Consider the following 21,751-nt stretch of genomic DNA (forward strand, 5'->3'; position numbering starts at 1 on the left):
TCCTCACAACAGACAGAACAGAGTAACGCACCTTTGTCAGCATGAATGTCAGCTTTGACCTTGTACGGACTCATACCGCGGCCTTCAGCATCCTCATCCTCCGACGAGTAGCCCTCAATCTGAACATGAACACCATTCAGAAATTGGATACATGATAGGAGTATGTTTATTAAATTACCTGCATCATATTTTACATAATTTAGCAATTCATTACGGTTTTTTTGCAATTATAGCCAAAAACTATTAAACAAGAGCTGTCACAGTATGTGACGAATGCCCCCGAATGTGACATTGACCTACGAACAAGGCCAGTACATGAAAAGTTGATCTTGCCTTTAAGTGTCAAATACATATGGCAAGTTATTTTAAATTTCCTCTGAACATAAAAAAATACCACCCATACTTGACAACCTACACTGCTATGTCCTTATATTCAGAATTCCCTTGTGAATAAACACTTAGTGTATCTTTCACCTTAGAGGTAGGGACATGGGTCTTGCACAGGACACTTCGTCTTCGTATGTGGAACACATGTAGCAAGTTATTTTAAAATCTGTCCTTACAAGGGAAAGTTACAGCCCGGACACGACAACCTATACCCTATGTCCTTGTATGCAGCACTCCATTGTGAATAAACACTAAGTGTGACCTCGAGCTTTGAGGCAGGGACACGGGTCTTGCACGCGACACGTCGTCTTGGTATGTGGAACACATGTGGCAAGTTATTTTAAAATCAGTCCATACAAGAGAAAGTTACACCACGGACACGACAACCTATACTCTATGTCCTTATATGCAGCACTCCATTGTGAATAAACACCAAGTGTGACCTTGACCTTTGAGGTAGGGACACGGGTTTTGCACGCGACACGTCGTCTTGGTATGTGGAACACATGTGGCAAGTTATTTTAAAATCTGTCCATACAAGGGAAAGTTACACCACGGACACGACAACCTATACTCTATGTCCTTATATGCAGCACTCCATTGTGAATAAACACTATGTGTGACCTTGACCTTTAAGGTAGGGACACGGGTCTTGCACGCGACACGTCGTCTTGGTATGTGGAACACATGTGGCAAGTTATTTTAAAATCTATCCATACAAGGGAAAGTTACAGCACGGACACGACAACCTATACTCTATGTCCTTATATGCAGCACTCCATTGTGAATAAACACTAAGTGTGACCTTGACCTTTGAGGTAGGGACACGGGTCTTGCACGTGACACGTCATCTTGGTATGTGGTACACATGTGGCAAGTTATTTTAAAATCTGTCCATACAAGGGAAAGTTACAGCCCGGACACGACAACCTATACTCTATGTCCTTATATGCAGCACTCCATTGTGAATAAACACTAAGTGTGACCTTGACCTTTGAGGTAGGGACACGGGTTTTGCACGCGACACGTCGTCTTGGTATGTGAAACACATTTGGCAAGTTATTTTAAAATCTGTCCATACAAGGGAAAGTTACAGCCCGGACACGACAACCTATACTCTATGTCCTTATATGCAGCACTCCATTGTGAATAAACGCTAAGTGTGACCTTGACCTTTGAGGTAGGGACACGGATCTTGCACGCGACACGTTGTCTTGGTATGTGGTACACATGTGGCAAGTTATTTTAAAATCTGTCCATACAAGGGACAGTTACAGCCTGGACACGACAACCTATACTCTATGCTTATATGCAGCACTCTATGGAGAATAAACACTAAGTGTGACCTTGACCTTTGAGGTAGGAACACGGGTCTTGCACGCGACACGTCGTCTTGGTATGTGGTAAACATGTGGCAAGTTATTTTAAAATCTGTCCATACAAGAGAAAGTTACAGCCTTGACACGACAACCTATACTCTATGTCCTTATATGCAGCACTCCATTGTGAATAAACACTAAGTGTGACCTTGACCTTTGAGGTAGGAACACGGGTCTTGCACGCCACACGTCGTCTTGGTATGTGGAACACATGGGGCAAGTTATTTTAAAATCTGTCCATACAAGGGAAAGTTACAGAGCCGGACGGACGGACGGACGGACGGAGGGATGGACGGACGGTGCGATTTTAATATGCCCACCTTCGGGGGCATAAAAAGAAGATAGTAATAGGATAAGACTCTATTTTACCATCATAAGCTCTCATATATTTTTCTTAAATATCACATTTTAACAGCATAAAGCAGAATTGTACGTAAAGTTGATTTTAAAACGATTGGTGTCATGTGAGATAGGGATCGTACTCTCCTGTGGGGAGGTAGAGCCCCCTCCTTCTCCTCCTTCTGCTGCACGTCCACTAAGACTGTCTCTCCATTCACGCGGTGTTCATCATCTCGCAGACCTATAATGTGGCGCCTATCTTCATCCCCATGTTCAAAATCATCTGCGTACTTTTCTAAAGCAAAAAAAAATCACACTTGTGGTGAATAATCTTTGAAGAGTTTGCTACTGTTAGCTTCACATTTTTATTATATTTATCTATATTTAGGCAATACAGTACAATGCATATAAAGAAAATATAAAAACTACAGTAAAAGTAAAAATCTGTACAATAGATTTAGTTTTTAAGAGTAAAGATCATCACATTCATTCTATACCAAAAGATTCTAGAACTAGCATACTATTCACATTTCTAGATAATTGTGCAATTTTATGTAACAAGAGCAATTGTGCAAATATTGAACAGAATAACAATACTCTAAACACTCACCATGAGAAAAGAAATGATGAGTCCATGGTAATGGTTACACATAAGTCAATGTTTTACATGTCATGTCAAGTCATGTCATATCTGCTACTGGTTATCACTTTTCTGCAGTATCTATTTGTCAAAGCCGGTTAATGTTAAGTGACCCTTTGAGGCGTAAAACTTTCTTATAAAATTGATCAACATACTATTTGGTTTACTGTGCCACTCAGAATTACTCTCTTGTTAAGGTTTTACTAATAGTATTTTAAAATGCATTTGTTCAGTTCTCCTAATGCATCCTGTCTTTAATCTTTCTAAATCTATGTTGTTAAATCGTTTACTGGGGTACTTTGACTCAAAAAAACACATATACTGTAGTTAATATATTTTTATTCAAGACAACAATCAATTGAAATAAACATTTGTCATTTGGAACCTTTTCATGAAATAAAATATGTTAAAAACAAAACAATCAACTACACATAAGTGATTCAAGTACTTTTTAGTTAATTAACATAATTGTATGCCAGAATCTCCATGAAACAAAAACCATACGAAGTAAATAAAGTTTCACACATGATGGCAAATGTCATTTATAACATATTAACTGATTCATATCAAAACTATTCTTGTTTTGATGGCAAAGCACTAACTATAAAATCATTGACCATTTGTTTGTTTTATGTAAAATCTGCCATAATAAATAAATACATACATAGAAAGGAAAACAGAACAGAAAAAACAAGAGACTAAACAAAGGAATGAAAGCACTGCAAGAGTGAGCAATAAAGCAATATAGCCAGGGTGAAACATACATGCCCATTCAGACAGGTCAAGTTACATAGCAAGTAATTGCAAAGGGCCATAACTCTAGGGTGTCTTAAGCAATTGCTGTGTCATTCAGTATATTAAACCAATATAAAACATTGTTACCTACCAAGTTTTGGTAAGCACAGGCTAAGCTTGCTCAAGTTGGACAAAAGAAAAGGTAAATTTAAGGTCAAATTTTTACAAAGGGTTTAACTTGAGAAAAGCGCTATTAAACTTTATGGTAAACAACCTTGTCAAAGATAAAATGCCCATAAAAATTAAGAGCTAGTTAGCTAAAAATGGATGGGAACTGCTCAAGTTAGAAAGCGTAAAACTGTGTAGCAGCTGTAGAATATTGGACCTACCCTAAGGGATCCAATTATACAGTCTATGTTTTATATAGGTGTAGAAAAACAAGTCAGTATAAAACATAATAATAATAATAAGGTGATCAAAACACAAACACATGACAAGTTTTATGAAAAAGTACAAAATATGTAACTACTATAAAGTATTTGCATTTCTCATTTTAAACTGCACTGTTTGGCAATCATGATCTGCAGATTACACACATTGAACAATACATTAATCTCCCCTGACTTTTATCATTTTGATTAATATGGTTACCAGAGATGAGCAACAAACTTCAGAACAACCTTTTATTGATTACGACACAAAATATATGTACTCCAGTTTTATTTAAAAAAATAATAATCATTATAAAGTGACTCAATATGACTATCAGAGGATTCTTTTTGTCCATCAAGCCCTGTCCATTTTTACAAAAGATCTTTTCCTCCCAGATGACCTTTGTCTAGGACCCTCTATTTCATCAGGCCGAAAACTTTCAAGACCAGAATCATCATCAATATTATCTCTTATATTTGTCATATAAATTGCATCATTGGACTGATTTATAGATTCAGGATTCCTATTTGAGTTACTTGTACTTGCAGTCCCTTGATCTTGCCCCCGGGGGGTTGAAATTGGACTGGCAGGCAAACTTGGCAATTGGACTTTTAATGCTTCGCTTGTATTCGTTTTCCATCTAAAGCTCCTTTCATTAGACCCTCTTGTTAGTTTAATATGGGCATCATATAGTTTTCTGACCCTATCTGTCTCATATGCATTTGCTTTTCTTACTTCATTGAATTTTTCCCTTTCTTGGTGTAGTCCCTCAGATGTTTCAACCATACTTGCATTACCTTTATACATATGCCTACTTATTTCTCCATTATCCTCCAAATTTCCACTTGCTTTTCTTGGACTTGTGTGGTGTTTGGACACAAGAATTTTGCCCCTTCCAGCATATCCTACTCTGCCCATTTCCCTGTTTTCAGACTGGGATTTGTCAGTTTGATCATCATCAAGTGATGCTATTATGTTCTCATACACATCATCAACAACACCATGATCCTCTTCACCATCTTCAGCTTCATGAGTAAAGTACATCATGTCATCATCAGGAATTTCTTGAGGAATCTCTATAAGTTCCATTTTCTGATCATTCTTCATGTACACTACTTCAGGCATATGGTATGTGTACTGTTTCTCCACAGGTCTCTGTCTGCCAGGAGTAGCGGGGGGTCTCCCTGATTCAGCTGAACATGGACAAGAATTGAGAAAGATCTTTTTTATGATCATAAAAAGTATAGTAATAAATTGAATAAGTGAAAATGTTTCAATAATTCTTTGCAAAATATAATGACTTTTATAAACGGAAAAAAATGTAAATTTTTCAATTATCTTTCCTTATTTGTCTGCAAACATGGATGAACATGAATATCTTAATGAAAGTCTTCAGTGAAATAAAAAAACAATACAATTCAAGGGTAATACATTCTTCACAAAATATGATTCTATAAATGATGATTTCTTATGATTTCTCCATGAATCACTTACTAGTTAGAGCATCTGTATCATCCGTGTTGTTCTGCTTTGGGGGTTTTCTTGCATGGACAGTAGCTGATTCCGACTGCATCCTGGCATTTCTGACAGCTGACATTGCTTCACTCATCTCTGCTTGAGAAACAGCCATTCTTCTCTCCAGACCAGTTCTTGCTTTCTTTTCTTGTTCAGCTATCATTTCTTTGCTTTTGTTAGCCTCATGTTTCATTGTTAGTGTCGCCTGTTTTTCTTGCTCTGCCAATTTCTGAGCTGATTTTTCTCCTTCTTTTAAGAGATTTTGTTTAGCTGATTCCTCTTGTTTTGCTAAACGTTTTGCCGATTCTTCAGTTTCTTTCTGCATGGTCATTCTAGTTTTTGCTTCTTGTTCACTAAGTCTTTTCTGTGTTTCTTCACTTTCCTTTAGTAGGTTTATCCTTGCAACAGTTTCTTGTTCAGTTAGTCTTTTAGCTGTTTCTTCACTGTCTTTTTTCATTTGATCTCTTGCTTGATCCTCTTGCTCTTTTAGTTTTTTTGAAGTATTTTCACTTTCTTGTTTCATCTTCTCCATTGCAAGTGCCTCCTGAATGGCAATTTTCTTTGCTGCTTCTTCTCTTTCTCTGTTCATATCCTCTTTTGCCTTCTTTTCTTGTTCAGCAAATTTCTTTTGAGTTTCTTCACTTCGCTCTGCAAGCTTTTTCTGTGACTCTTCACTTTGTTCTGCAAGTTTCTTTTGAGTCTCTGCACTTTGCTCCGCCAGTTGTTTCTGTGACTGCTGACTCTGTTCTGCAAGTCTCTTCTGAGTCTCATCACTTTGTTCAGCTAGTTTCAGTTGTGTTTGTTCACTCTGATCAGCCAATTGCTTTTGTGATTGCTCACTTTGCTCTGCAAGTTTTTTCTGTGACTCCTCACTCTGTACAGCTATCATCTTTTGTGTTTCTTCACTTTTTTCTGCAAGTTTCTTTTGAGATTCTTCACTTTGTTCAGCAAGTTTTTTCTGTGTTTCTTCACTTTGGTCTTTAAGAAGCTTCTGTGTTTCTTCACTTTGTTCAGCAATCTTTTTCTGTGTCTCTTCACTCTGTTCAGCAAGCTTTCTCTGCGTCTCTTGACCTTCTTTAATAAGCTTTTCTTTAGCATTTGCTTCTTGTTCTGCAATTCTTTTCTGGGTATCTTCACTTTGCTTTTGCATTTCTTCTCTAGCTCTATTTTCCTGTTCTTCCAGTCTTCGCTGTGTTTCTGCTCTTTCATTTTCCATCTGTTCTTTAGCCTTTGCTTCTTGCTCTGCCAATCGCATTTGTGTTTCATCTGATTTTTTCTGCAGTTTTTCTCTTGCATCCATTTCTTGTTCCAATAGTCTCTTTTGACTTTCATCACTTTCTTGCTGAAGTTTATTCTTTGCATCTTCTTCCTGTTTCTGTATATTTTTCTGTGATTCTTCAGTATCTTTCTGAATCTTTTCTCTAGCATTTGTTTCTTGCTCATCAATTTTGCCAATGGTATTTTCAAGTTGCTTTTCAATTTGATTTTGAGTATCTTCAAGTTGTTCACTTATCTTATTTTGTGACTCTATAACTTGATGATCAATCTTATCCTGTGTCTGCTGTAGCTGAACAGATAAAGCTGTCTGGCTTTCTTCTAACTTTTGAGCAATAGAGTCTTGAGTTTTCTTTAGATCATCTTTGATAACATTTTGAGCAGACTCCAGCTGGCTTGAAAGTTCATTTTTAGATTCCTCTAACTGAGTGAACAATGATTTTTGGGACTCTTTGAATTGTTCTGCAAAGTTTGCTTTATTGGTAAGTAATTGATTTGCTAAAGCTTCTTGTGACTCTTTTAGCTGATCTGCAACCATTTGCTGTGATTCTTTGACTTGCTCAGCAATCATCTTTTGAGATTCTTTAAGTTGATTTGTTAAAATAAGTTGTGTGTCCTTCATTTGATTTGTTAAAGTGTTTTGTGACTCTAATAATTGTTCAGAGAGCAGTTTCTGTGAATCCTGGACCTGTTCACTGAATACATGCTGAGAATCTTTGAGTTGGTCAGCAAGAACATTTTGTGAGTCTTTAACAAGTTCCCCAAAGTTAGTTTGAGACTCCTTAAGTTGATTTGATAAAACATTCTGGGACTCCTGAAGCTGTGCTGATATAGCATTTTGTGACTGATTGAGGTTGTCTTTAAGGATATCTTGGGTTTCTTGCAATTGATTAGATATCTGAGTTGTAGCTTCTCCAAGTTGGTTTGACATATCACCTTTTATAGTTTGACCATGTTCTGACAGAGAGCTCTGTGCCTCTTTCAAATCTTCTGCAAACTGATCATGGGCAGTTTTTAACTGTTCTGCAAACTGTTCTTGCTGTTCTTTAAGCCTTTCTGCGAATGTGTCCATTGACTCTTGTAGCAGGTGCTCAAGCTGAGTTTTACCATGTTCAACTTTCTCAACAATTTCTTGCTTGGCCCTTGTTAGTTCTCTTCTGAGGGCTTTACCCCCCCTTGGTGAAGGGGACCTAGCTCTGGATCTTGATTTACTTCTTTTAGCTGACATACCACGTGAGGCATTTCTTAGGTGTTTACCCTTCAGGTCAGGCATCTGCATGATGTGCATGGCATAAGCTTTGGATATTCCAGGTTGGTGTGGTTCACTAAGGTCAAGAACCTGTTCAAGAAATGATTTTCCTTTTTTGTACAACTTTACTGTCTTTCCATTTCCCTGTTTTTCTTTTAAGTCAACATTGATATTCACATTCACAGGTGAGCTGGGTCTTACACCTCTAACATTAGAACCTTCGTTGTCATTCATTACTGTTCCTGGAATATTAATATCAACCCCATTTCTCTTATTTCTGACATAAACACGTTCTTCATCCACGCCATGCAAGACATGTCTTACATGCCTCTGTGTGTTTGATCCCATATTAACACTAACATCTATATCTTTTTCAAGTGGAGTACATTTTACAACATTTGCAGTTTTTGGACGACTTACTTTTATTGGGTTTGACCTGTTATGATAGCCATGATCAACTAAGCAGTTGTGTGGCGGTGGGTAGTAGCGTGATCTTATATAACTTAAATCATCGTGATCTTTCTCTGACAATAGTTTCTTAGATGAAATAGGTCTTAAACTTTGGCCAACTACACGCCGATTTCTCCATGATGACTTTGGTCTTTGGAATTCATTGTAAGGACTTCTTTCCCAGTCTTTCTTGCTCCGATGATCCAAAGAAGTTACCCACTCTTGAGCTGACACATTTCTTGAATAAGTTGAAACTGTTTCTGCATCCCTTTGTCTGCATACTGAAGATGAAACTGATCTTGACGAAACTGATCCATTATCAGAGCTGCCCTGTACAAATGACTGGGATCTGTTTATTATAGACCTTGGTCTTCGGTCTGGGTCCGTATCTCCTACATCCCTTCGTCTGCCAACTGAAGATGAAACTGATCTTGATGAAACTGATCCATTTTTAGATCTGCTCTGTACAAATGACTGGGATTTATTTATTCTAGACTTTGGTCTTCGGTATGGCTCATAATCTAGGGAGTTTCCTCTGTGTTCTTTCTGCTCTACTTTCACCTCATCAGGGGACAAGCTGTTGTAATGATGAGGCCCAACAAAATCTGACAAGTACTCATTCACAAGCTCCTTGGATCCCATTTTACATTCTTCTCTAATGGTTATATTGTAGTCTGATATGTTGCTTAAAATGGTAAGTTTGTTCTGGTAGTTTTTTTCTTTCTTCTATTATTCATTCTATCTCCAAGCAAATTTACAGCAAATGTCTAGTAATTGAAATTAATTTCTTTCCATCAATGTCTAAATTTATCCAAGCATTAAATTTTGGAATCTTCTTTATAATTCATCATTCTTCCATTACAACCACAGTTTCTAAAATATAAATGGTATGATTAATTTGTTATTGTTTCAATATACCATATTCATTTTAAATCATAAAACTATTATAAATTCATCCATATTTACACAAATAAACTAATTTAGGATGATTTCTTTTTTTATATATTCATATTTTCATTTATTAGCTTTATTTCAAAGTGTAGTTAGTATTTTAACACAAATCATTAGATTTTTTTCTGATCATAGGAAGGTCTTTTTGTAGTCATTTCATGCCAATCTGCAAACTAACAATATTGTAAAAGTAACCCCTCTATGACCAAAAAGGAGTGCTACCTTTAGCTGGAGTCAGAAATGTGTGGATAACACTGATATTAGATGTGCTATTATAAAGACAAGACACAAAAATAAGACATTTAATGCATGAAATGACTACATAAATACTTATCACTAATTATGTATATGAAACAGTCAGAAAAGTTGTACATTACCTTTAGCATTCCATAGTTGTGGACAAGACAAACTTTAAAACTTCTTTACAAATCTTTAAACACTAAAGAAGGCATAATGTATATCATGCAAGCCGATGCAAATTAACTTCACAGTCCATCACTAAGCAAGAAAATGAAGTGCTTTATAAGGATTATCATATCTAGGGATTAGGGCTTAGTCTCTACCATCAAAATGAATATAAGAATGATTACTTTTTTAACCCTTTAATTACAGATTAGGATTATTTTTAACTGACAAAATATAAAGTTTTTTACTGCTATTTAAATGCAATGGGTTAAAAGAAAATACTTATAAATTACTTATAAATGAATGAACTGTGCAGATCATAATCTGAGGCATACATTACCAATCATAAACAAAGTGATTCATGAGAGAAAGTAAGACTTAACATATCTCAATATTGATAGTACAAAATAATTTAAGGACCACATTCTGTTATAGGTAATTTTATCTTATATTGTGTCAAAGGCAATCAAATACAATTCAGTCAAATGTGTAATAAGAGAGTTAATGTTCACAATGAAAACAGAAAAAGAAAAATTAACAGCCTATGAAAGCACAACATTCAGGTTTTAAAATGTCAAATAAAACTACAGAACAAGAGCTGTCACAGAGACAGCATGCTCCACTATTCTGCAGCTTTTAAGTTTAAGGATTACAAAGTTTTTGTGAAACATGCAACCAGAAAGTCTAAGTCAAATTAAAAAGGGGCAAAATTTGCATTATATGCAAGATAAAGTTATCATACTTGATTGTTTAAAGTTTCAAAGCAATACATCAAGCAGTTGCTGAGTTATTTACTGATAATATGTGCTTACATACAAAACCTTAACCAGAATTTCTATGTCAAAGGGGCAAAATTCATATTATATGCAAGATACAGTTATCTTACTTGATTAATTAAAAAGGTTTGAGGGATAGGAGCCTGTGTATAAAGATTATATGCAATACATGGTGTATTAGCTGAGATATTGGCCTAAATGTGGTAACATGCAAAACTTTAACCAGAATTTGTAAGTCGAAAAATAAACAGCCATTATTTGCAAAATACAGTAGATATTAAAGATGCACTCTTACTCCCAAATAAGATTTACCACAATTAATAATATTGTTTTAATATTCCAAAAAGGATGAATAAATGTAAAAAAATGGTTAGAATGAAGGATACCGAGTTTAATTTGAAAGAAATGAGCATAAAACATGGTATTTTTACCTTATGAGACTATAGTAGATCCCAGTAAATCTTTTGGCATTCACCAATCAATATTTTAGCTTTAAATTCACAGTTACATTTGTTATCAGTAGTTTATATTTTCCATGTATGCATTATTTAGTAAGAATTAAGTTAAACGTTTATCAGTCAGAAATTATGTTTGTTATACATGTGTATGTATTGATTTTGAATAAGACTGTCAGTTTAACCTATGCATGCTTACATGCAAAATCTTAACAAGAATTTCTAAGTTGAATTCTAAAGGGCAATAATTTGCATTATAATCAAGATAGAATTATCCAACTTGATTAATACTTGGACTGCAACATGCTTTGGCACGTGTTAGGAATCACTCAAAAGCATTTTAGTGACATACCGTGTGCATGAAAAACCTCATATACCAATTGAAATATATCAGTTTCTTGATGTGGTCCTTAACTTATTTTAATGAGTATATATATATATATATTAAACTTGATAATGTTTGAAGGATACCATGATAAGCTGTACTCATGCATTTACAAGTCAAGCACTGTGAAAACATTCATCTTCATATGTTTCATGAGCTTTGCATATCGTCAAGCAGCTAACAACTTTTCACACATCAGTGAAATATTTCATGTTATAATAATAAATATTTTCACGCTTGTTCCCTCTTTTCATAATTAAATAAACATCAAGTGTGGCTTGAGGTGATGTATAAATCACGATCTTACAGTGTTGTGTACCTCACATATAAAACATGAAATATAAAAGCATAAAAGTTTAGACATAAACAATTATTTCACTTATAATAAAAACTCACACTTGACACTTGTGTCTTGGCTACTTATGAAAAATATTTATTATAAAATGTCAATAAATCCCATACATTTTCACATCAGTGAAATAAAGACCTGAATATACACTCACATTGCGTTTTTTTTAATAACCATTAGAAACTGGCAACAAGAGTAATAACACTGCCGTTGTTATGCTACAATCTCTCAAGAAAAGTATTAGTATGTTACAGTCATAGGTACTTTTCCAAGTACTTAAGTAGTGTTAAGAAATTACATATAAGTATACAAAATAGCAAACACTCATGCAAATCAATAGTCAATAAAGAAATTAGATTGGGTTCTACATATGAGGTTACACAATTAATGCATTAAAATAAAAATGCACAAAATACACAAGAAATGGAATACACGCAACAACATTCAACAGAAAATGATGCTTTATCTCATGATAAAATGATTCAATTATTATTGTGCATTATAAGGATATCAAAAAGATTCATAAAAAAAAAATAGTTTTAATAAAATGCACTGTAAAAATGCACTTTAGAAGTCAGATTTATATTGACCTTTAAAGGTTAAAATATAAAATGCTTAAAATTAAAGGTAAAGGTGCATGTTTACTTTTATGAACATATATATATATATATATATATATATATATACAAGAAATGAACAATACCAAAGTGGACAGTGATGACAAATAAGGCCACACCAAATTGATATTTTGTTCGTCAGATTTACCACATCAATGATTTAGAAAAATAATAATCCCAAAAACAATTTATATTTTTTAAGTGGCCTATCTTATTTTTCACCACAAATCTCAATATAAGAGATGACCATTTTCTGACACACTGACATGCTTCAACCCAGGCAAACAAATGTCCAAGAGTTATATAAATTTTCCCAATGGAGAACTTCTTGGGGGTATTTCCTTTTCAATTAATGGGATGATAAAGTTTTAATTGTTAAGAATTTTCTTTGTAAATAATCATGTTTAACCTATCGCCTGCTCTTAAGTTCTTAAAATAAATAAAATTATTGTATTTGTATAAAAAGAAATAAATCACCAAAAATATTTAAAAACAAAAAGTTATATTTGTGTGGACTAGTGATTATTACAACAGGAAAGATACGCTACGGAAACAGATGTATATATTTGATGTAATACCAACATGAAAGGTATGCTATGGAAACAGATGTATATGTTTGATGTAATACCAACATGTAAGATACGCTACGGAAACAGATGTATATGTTTGATGTAATACCAACATGAAAGGTATGCTACGGAAACAGATGTATATATTTGATGTAATACCAACATGAAAGGTATGCTACGGAAACAGATGTATATATTTGATGTAATACCAACATGAAAGGTATGCTACGGAAACAGATGTATATATTTGATGTAATACCAACATGAAAGGTATGCTACGGAAACAGATGTATATGTTTGATGTAATACCAACATGTAAGATACGCTACGGAAACAGATGTATATGTTTGATGTAATACCAACATGAAAGATACGCTACGGAAACAGATGTATATGTTTAATGTAATACCAACATGAAAGATACGCTTTTGTATATGTTTGATGTAATACCAACATGTAAGATACGCTACGGAAACAGATGTATATATTTGATGTAATACCAACATGAAAGGTATGCTATGGAAACAGATGTATATGTTTGATGTAATACTAACATGAAAGATACGCTACGGAAACAGATGTATATGTTTGATGTAATACCAACATGAAAGATACGCTACGGAAACAGATGTATATGTTTGATGTAATACCAACATGAAAGATACGCTACGGAAACAGATGTATATGTTTGATGTAATACCAACATGAAAGATACGCTACGGAAACAGATGTATATGTTTGATGTAATACCAACATGAAAGATACGCTACGGAAACAGATGTATATATTTGATGTAATACCAACATGAAAGGTATGCTATGGAAACAGATGTATATGTTTGATGTAATACTAACATGAAAGATACGCTACGGAAACAGATGTATATGTTTGATGTAATACCAACATGAAAGATACGCTACGGAAACAGATGTATATATTTGATGTAATACCAACATGAAAGGTATGCTATGGAAACAGATGTATATGTTTGATGTAATACCAACATGAAAGATACGCTACGGAAACAGATGTATATGTTTGATGTAATACCAACATGAAAGATACGCTACGGAAACAGATGTATATGTTTAATGTAATACCAACATGAAAGATACGCTTTTGTATGTGTTTGATGTAATACCAACATGCATTACAAGAAAGTGCACTTTAGAGAAACCTACGAAACCTCCTGAAGCTAGGGCTTTTGCTGTCTAAGTTATATCAAATACAAACATAGAAATTGACTTTTTCAACTTCAATAAGATATGTTTACAATAAAAAAACTCAAGAGGGCCATGATGGCCCTAAAAGGCTCACCTAAGCAAAGGGCCACAACTATGTGATAAAGCATTAATAAAAATGCTGCAATTTAAACATATCTTTACTGATGACAATGCCTTGTTTTATATTTGTAAAGGGTCAGGCAATGAAGTTACCTGTAAAGTTTCACTGAATTTGTCCTGGTAGTTTCAGCAATTTCTTTTTAAAGCAAAACAGTAAGTCGGCCATTTTGTTGTTGTTGTTGTCTTTATCAATCACAATGCCTTGTATTTTTGTAAAGGGTCATTGAATTTGGACTGGTAGTTTCAGAGGCAATGTTTTTTTAAAGCAAAACAGGAAGTTGGCCATTTTGTTGTTGTTGTTGTTGTTGATCAATCGTGACCCCTTGTTGTATTTTTGTAGAGGGTCACCCAAGGAAGCTTCCTGTAAAGTTTAATTGAATTTGGACGGGAAGTTTTAGAAGAGATGTTTTTTTAAAGCAAAACAGGAAGTCAGCCATTTTGTTGTTGTTACTGTTGTTGTTGTTGTTGATCAATCGTGACCCCTTGTTGTATTTTTGTAGAGGGTCACCCAAGGAAGCTTACTATAAGGTTTCATTGAATTTGGTCCGGTAGTTTCAGAAAAGATGTTTTTGAAAGCAAAACAGGAAGAGGGCCATTTTGTTGTTGTTGTTGTTGATCAATCGTGACCCCTTGTTGTATTTTTGTAGAGGGTCTCCCAAGGAAGCTTCCTGTAAAGTTTAATTGAATTTGGACGGGAAGTTTTAGAAGAAATGTTTTTTTAAAGCAAAACAGGAAGTCAGCCATTTTGTTGTTGTTGCTGTTGTTGTTGTTGTTGATCAATCGTGACCCCTTGTTGTATTTTTGTAGAGGGTCACCCAAGGAAGCTTCCTATAAAGTTTCATTGAATTTGGTCCAGTAGTTTCAGAGGAGATGTTTTTGAAAGCAAAACAGGAAGAGGGCCATTTTGTTGTTGTTGTTGTTGTTGATCAATCGTGAGCCCTTGTTGTATTTTTGTAGAGAGTCATCCAAGGAAGCTTCCTGTAAAGTTTAATTGAATTTGGACTGGTAGTTTTAGAAGAGATGTTTTTTTAAAGCAAAACAGGAAGTTGGCCATTTTGTTGATGTTGTTGTTGTTTTTGATTAATTGTGACCCCTTGTTGTATTTTTGTAGAGGGTCACCCAAGGAAGCTTCCTGTAAAGTTTCATTGAATTTGGAATGGTAGTTTTAGAAGAGATGTTTTTTAAAGCAAAACAGGAAGTCAGCCATTTTGTTGTTGTTGCTGTTGTTGATCAATTGTGACCCCTTGTTGTATTTTTGTAGAGGGTCACCCAAGGAAGCTTCCTGTAAAGTTTCATTGAATTTGGAATGGTAGTTTTAGAAGAGATGTTTTTTTAAAGCAAAACAGGAAGTCAGCCATTTTGTTGTTGTTGTTGTTGTTGTTGATCAATCGTGACCCCTTATTGTATTTTTGTAGAGGGTCACCCAAGGCTTCCTATAAAGTTTCATTTAATTTGGTCCGGTAGTTTCAGAGGAGATATTTTTAAAAGCAAAACAGGAAGCCAGCCATTTTGTTGTTGTTGCTGTTGTTGATCAATCGTGACCCCTTGTTGTTTTTTTGGAGAGGGTCACCCAAGGAAGATTCCTGTAAAGTTTCATTGAATTTGGTTGGGTAGTTTCAGAGGAGATGTATTTTAAAGCAAAACAAGAAGTCGGCCATTTTGTTGTTGTTGTTGTTGTTGATCAATCGTGATCCCTTGTTGTATTTTTGTAGAGGGTCACCCAAGGAAGCTTCCTGTAAAGTTTAATTGAATTTGGACTGGTAGTTTTAGAAGAGATGATTTTTAAAAGCACTACAGGAAGTCGGCCGTTTTGTTGTTGTTGTTGTTAATCAATCGTGACCCTGGACGGATGGACAGACGGACGGACTGACGGACGGACGACGGACAAAGACGATCACAGTAGCTCACCTTGAGCACTTCGTGCTCTGCTGAGCTAATAAGTTTCTTTTGTTTTTGGTCTTTCAAAATAAAAGCGCACTCTCCATTATAAGCCACTGTTATTCTGTTTCTCACTTTTTGCATTTATCTTTCTTTAAAATGCTGCAAATTCCGTTCTGAAACCAAATTAATATTTTGATGTATTTGATAAGAAATGTACCCCAATAAATGTTCTTATTTGAATTCGAAAAATCAACTTTTTGGTGTGAAAATTTGTTTGTTGCTTATAATAACAAGAGGGCCAAATGGCCCTGAATCGCTCACCTGTCATATATTGCACATTCTTCCATTATATACAAATATTGAAATCCTAAGCCTATGAACACGGGGCGTGGCCAATTTTGACCCCAGGGCTAAAGTTTGAACAATCTTAATAGTGGTCCGATAAACGATGCTTCATACCAAATATCTAAGGCCTTCGCCTTTTGGTTTCGGAGAAGAAGATTTTTTAAGTTCTCATCATATACATATATAAGGAAACCCATGACCGCCCGGCTGGGGCCATTTTTTGACCCCAGGGCCAAAGATTGAACAATATTGGTACAAGTCAACTAGATGATATATCATGCCAAATATCTAAGCTCTTGTCACTACTTGATTTTACGTGTGTATCTATATATGTATATTTGTTATTAATTGTTGTATGTGGCCCATATTGAAAATTGGTATGTGTACTAAATATGTTATCCAGTTTAAATTAAGACGTTACTTGTCCTTGTGAGTTCGGAGAAGATTTTTTAAGTTTTCACTATAACACATATAGAGAAAACCCATCAGCCCCGGGGTGGGGCCAATTTTGACCCCAGGGTCATAATTTGAACAAATTTTGTAGAAGTCCACTAGACGATGAATCATGCCAAATATCTAAGCTCTAAGTGATGTAAGTTCAGAGGAGATGATTTTTGAAGTTTTCACTATAAACATATAGAGAAAACCCATGACCCCCCAAGGGGGCGGGGCCAATTTTGACCCCAAGGCCATAATTTGAACAATCTTTGTAAAGGTCCACTAGACGATGAATCATGCCAAATATCTAAGAACTAGTCCAAGTAAGTTCTGAGGAGAAGATTTTTGAAGTTTTAACTATAAACATATAGAGAATACCCATGACACCCCCCCCCCCCCCTGGGGCCGGGCCAATTTTGACCCCAAGGCCATAATTTGAACAATCTTTGTAAAGGTCCACTAGACGATGAATCATGCCAGATATCTAAGCTCTAGTCCAAGTAAGTTAAGAGGAGAAGATTTTTGAAGTTTTAACTATAAACATATCAAGTATACCCATGACCCCCCGGGGCGGGGCCAATTTTGACCCCAAGGCCATAATTTGTACAATCTTTGTAGAAGTCCACTAGACGATGAATCATGCCAAATATCTAAGCTCTAGTCCAAGTAAGTTCAGAGGAGAAGATTTTTTAAGTTTTAACTAAAAACATATAGAGAATACCCATGACCCCCCGGGGCGGGGCCAATTTTGACCCCAGGGCCATAATTTGAACAAACTTTGTAGAGGTCCACTAGACGATGAATCATGCCAAATATCTAAGCTCTAGGCCAAGTAAGTTCAGAGGAGAAGATTTTTTAAGTTTTCACTATAAACATATAGAGAAAACCCATGACCCCCCGGGGCGGGGCCAATTTTGACCCAAGGGCCATAATTTGAACAATCTTGGTAGAGGACCATTTGGTTATCCTACCTACCATATATCAACGGCCTAAGCCTTGTGGTTTGGGAGAAGAAGATTTTTACAGTTTTTCCTTTTGGTTGCCATGGCAACCAGAGTTCTACATGGAATTGAATTCTTTGAACAACTTTGATAGAAGACCACCCAAGGACCATCCCTATGAAGTTTTATTTATATTGGCCCAGCGGTTAAGGAGGAGATGTCTTTTAAGTAAATTGTTGACGGACGACGCACGACGCACTACGCACGACGGATGCCGGACAAAAGGCGATCACAAAAGCTCACCTTGTCACAAAGTGACAGGTGAGCTAAAAAGTTTACTTCTAGAAAAAATTATCAGTTATTAAATGCTCTTCAAATATATTCAAGTGCAAACATAAAAATTGAAATAACAGTGACTCAGGTGTTTTTTTGAATATAGCTTTATACTTCATTTTACTTCATAGAAATAGAATATCAGTGTCAAATGCATTATTATGAAATATAAAAACTGTTGGATATCATGCAGATGCTCTTTGGGTGACCAATTCAAAATGTAATAATAAGATCATTTCAACCAGTGTTTAACATGCCATGCACCTTCTGATTTCTGCCTACCATGCAAATGTAATACACAACAGTCGCTGACATTATCTTTCAAATAAGAAATGAAGTTTTAATCAAAAGTACCATGAAATGGCAAAATTTCAAACAGTATTGCCTTAACATTATAAATGCAGGCCATCATATCATGTGCAATAACACAATATCAGTACAAAACAGTAGCTTAATTACTGTCAATGCTGCAAGTACACTTCAACTAGCATACATGCCATATCCCCCGGCGGGGGGAAAAATCCCACAAAATTTCGATCCATCCCCCGGTCTCCCAGCGGGAGATAAAAATGCCCCGGAATTTAAAAAAAAAAAATAATTTTTTTTTGGAAATTTTACATCAGGCAATAATGACAAAGTGAAACCACAGTATGTCTCCAAAAGGAAACTTTTACAACAAGTGATCAATTAATTTGTAGTAATCATCAAAGGCAAAGATATATTACTCTTTTGGAAGGAAGAAATTGATAATATTTATTCTATTCTCCTATTGTCTGAAAGTCATCAAAGCTGAGCACAATTTTTTCAAAGACTTTGGAGGAAGGTAAATTTAATTAAATTGTCTCGAAAACATATTTTTCCAATGACATATTTTGTTCTGCAAGTGCATTACAGTATGACATGACAGTGTATCAAAAATATGATAAATCATGACATAAAATAATTCTGTATAATGAACAAGTTAAGAGGTTTTCAAAGCAAACTATATGTGAATACATTTTTTCATACTTGCGTTTAAAAATACTTTAAAATTTCCCCAACTTAGACCTGCTAAAAAAATCCACCTGAATACAACCAAAATCCCCCTGAATTTTCAGCCTTTTGAAAAAAATCCCCCTGAATGGTCTCCAGAAAATATGGCATGTATGAACTAGGAAATATAAGCATTTTACAACCAGGGTATGAACGAGAGCACAGGAACCAGGTTACCAAAGCTCAACTATTTCTCTCAGTGAATCAAGGGGAATAACTTGACACATATTTAAGCTTGAGTTATGGGACTTGCTTCACAGCTATGAGTTGTCATAGTAGATATGCGTTATGAATTAAGTTTCATATTAAATATCTTGAATCAGAATTTCAAGTTTCAAGGCAAATTTCCCATTCTTTGAATATTATGCCAATGGTAACAACAACATCAAGGCTTTGTCAATATCTTGACCTTTTTCTTCCAAAACACATTAGAAATTTAGAGATTAAAATAAATAAATATTATAAACAGTCACTAGAAATAAGGGTTATATATATGCCCCTGTCTTATGTTACTGCCAGCACTTTGATTTTGTTTCTCATTAAGAGTTGGTCCCCTGTTTAGTGTCACAGACACCACGGAGTGAACTTAGTTGTTATCACATCACTCTGAACGATGCTCATTTTTATCACCATTTTTTTCGTCACTTTCCTCTTCAAAATCTTCCTCGTAACTCCCATCTGCTAAGGTTTAGCAAGAGATATGAACAGAATGTTATACAAAACAGTCAAAGCAAATTAAAACTGTCAGTTTAACATGTCAAAGGTATAGCTTTGTCATACAAATGATTTTAAAGTGTGTGGGCTCATGCTCATTTAGATAAACATTAAACAAATTAACTAGATGATTCTCACTTCAACATGTTAAACTAACACAAAGTTCCCTAAACCTTTTGCAAACATCATAAGAAAACAGCTAGTGGTAATGACATTTATCTTCATGATAATTTCATCTTACTTGAGGTTCAGCTACTTTTGATGAAGCATTTTCAGCTTCAAAATCAAAATACAGCAAGAACATAATACTATTTATAATGTATGTATGTATTACACTGGTAGTACAGATATAACACTTATAACAAAGACAACTCTCAGACTGATAATTTGCATGAGTACACTTAAAGTTTTCTTGCCAGTGCTTACACGCCTACTTAAATGCCAGCTCAACCACTTATCGGTGGTGCAAGGAAATTTACCTTTTGACAGCACCACCAATACTCCAAAGCACCATCACTAGAGCAAAAGCTCCATCACATTTATAATTTTTGCTAGTTTCCTTTTAAAGAAAAGCATGCAATTAGGTTTCGATGCGTGACAGCATAAGCACAATACCTAAGAGCTCTATTTACATGCACCCAGAATGTTCTTACAGTGTTTCTATGTACCAAAGTGTATTTGAAATGCTAGCAGATCTCAAAATATGCACAAGTCTGTATCAGGAGAAAAGATCCTGGCACCACAGTTCGCATAATATTGAAAGGAAATTGTAGCGAACCTGTAGTAAGTGTTCTTACATGGTACATTTTTCGAAATATATCCATTTAATAAAAATATCAGGTAAAATATAAGTCATACTCACATTTTTACCAATAAAGAAAAGGCACACGAAAGTGTCCACAGCTCATTATTTAAAGTGCATGGCCGATAAGAGGTGAAGCTAGTATATAGTAGGCGTGGCTTACTTGCTTGGAAATCATCATATACTAACTATATATTATAAAAGATTCACAATATGCACAGCAAAATGATGCCCTGAATTTGTTATACCTGGGAAATGTGGCCAAGTTTCAAATACTAAATGTTCAATGTGGAAGCAAAAGGCTTAAAGTGCTATACAGCAAACAAACACTGCTCTATGCCTTACATCTTATATCTTCATAGACATAATAAACAAAGAAGTTATGTTTAAAAGGTATAATAGATATATAACTGCAACAGTGATGTCTACAAAATACCCTCAAGATCCCATACATTTGCATTCATTTGAAAGCTACTATAATTATACCAAAATTTGTAATTTATGCGAATTTAAATATAACAGTTCCTAAACATAGTTTTAGTCCTGGAGTTATTTAACATGTATATGCTAAATATTTCTACCTATCTATTCTAAATTAGAACCAGCTTGCAACTTTAGAATGTAACTAGTGGCAGTTGAACAATGTACCTTCAACTTCAGGGTGAATAAAGCTCATCTATTTACGTATACAATTGATTTCAAATGTAAAGAGAAAGCTTAAAACATGTGTAAATGAAATCAAACATTGTCATGATTAGTTTTCTTAAGATGAACAAGATAAACAATATATTAATTCATTTGAAATTGATGTAAGCTGAATATAATTTTACAAGGTAAAAAACATATAAATTGCTGTACAATAATCTAACCCAAGCTAACAACATTAGCACAGTTTTTACAAATAAGGCTCCTCTAAATGAAATAAGACCTCTTTATATACAAGTCACGGGCATGTTTTGATTTCATTTATCATCACCAGACTCTGAACTTGAAGTGGATGATTTTGAACTTGAA

At 34.9% G+C, this 21,751-nt stretch overlaps 2 protein-coding genes across 9 annotated transcripts in view; both read right to left on the reverse strand.

Moving 5' to 3' along the window:
* Window positions 1-21,751, reverse strand: part of LOC128205969 (glutamate-rich protein 3-like) — an 82,101-nt gene that overhangs the window by 32,073 nt on the left and 28,277 nt on the right. For all 8 annotated transcript variants that reach the window (XR_008256355.1, XM_052908065.1, XM_052908066.1 and 5 more), the window contains 2 exons: window positions 2,249-2,400; window positions 32-119 (listed from right to left, as the gene is read on the reverse strand). Coding sequence is in view for 7 of the 8 variants with exons in the window: in XM_052908065.1 (XP_052764025.1) it covers window positions 32-119; window positions 2,249-2,400 (240 nt within the window). In the remaining variant the exon portion in view is untranslated. The remainder of the gene's footprint in view (window positions 1-31; window positions 120-2,248; window positions 2,401-21,751) is intronic.
* LOC128205971 (trichohyalin-like) lies at window positions 2,663-19,826 on the reverse strand. Its single transcript, XM_052908067.1, has 2 exons — window positions 5,407-19,826; window positions 2,663-5,105 (listed from the first exon to the last, which is right to left on the reverse strand). The coding sequence occupies exons 1-2, from the start codon at window positions 9,041-9,043 to the stop codon at window positions 4,267-4,269; spliced, it is 4,476 nt and encodes a 1,491-aa protein (XP_052764027.1). The 5' UTR covers window positions 9,044-19,826; the 3' UTR covers window positions 2,663-4,266.

This window comes from Mya arenaria, chromosome 10 (genome assembly GCF_026914265.1).
Source record: "Mya arenaria isolate MELC-2E11 chromosome 10, ASM2691426v1".
Classification (NCBI taxonomy): domain Eukaryota; kingdom Metazoa; phylum Mollusca; class Bivalvia; order Myida; family Myidae; genus Mya; species Mya arenaria.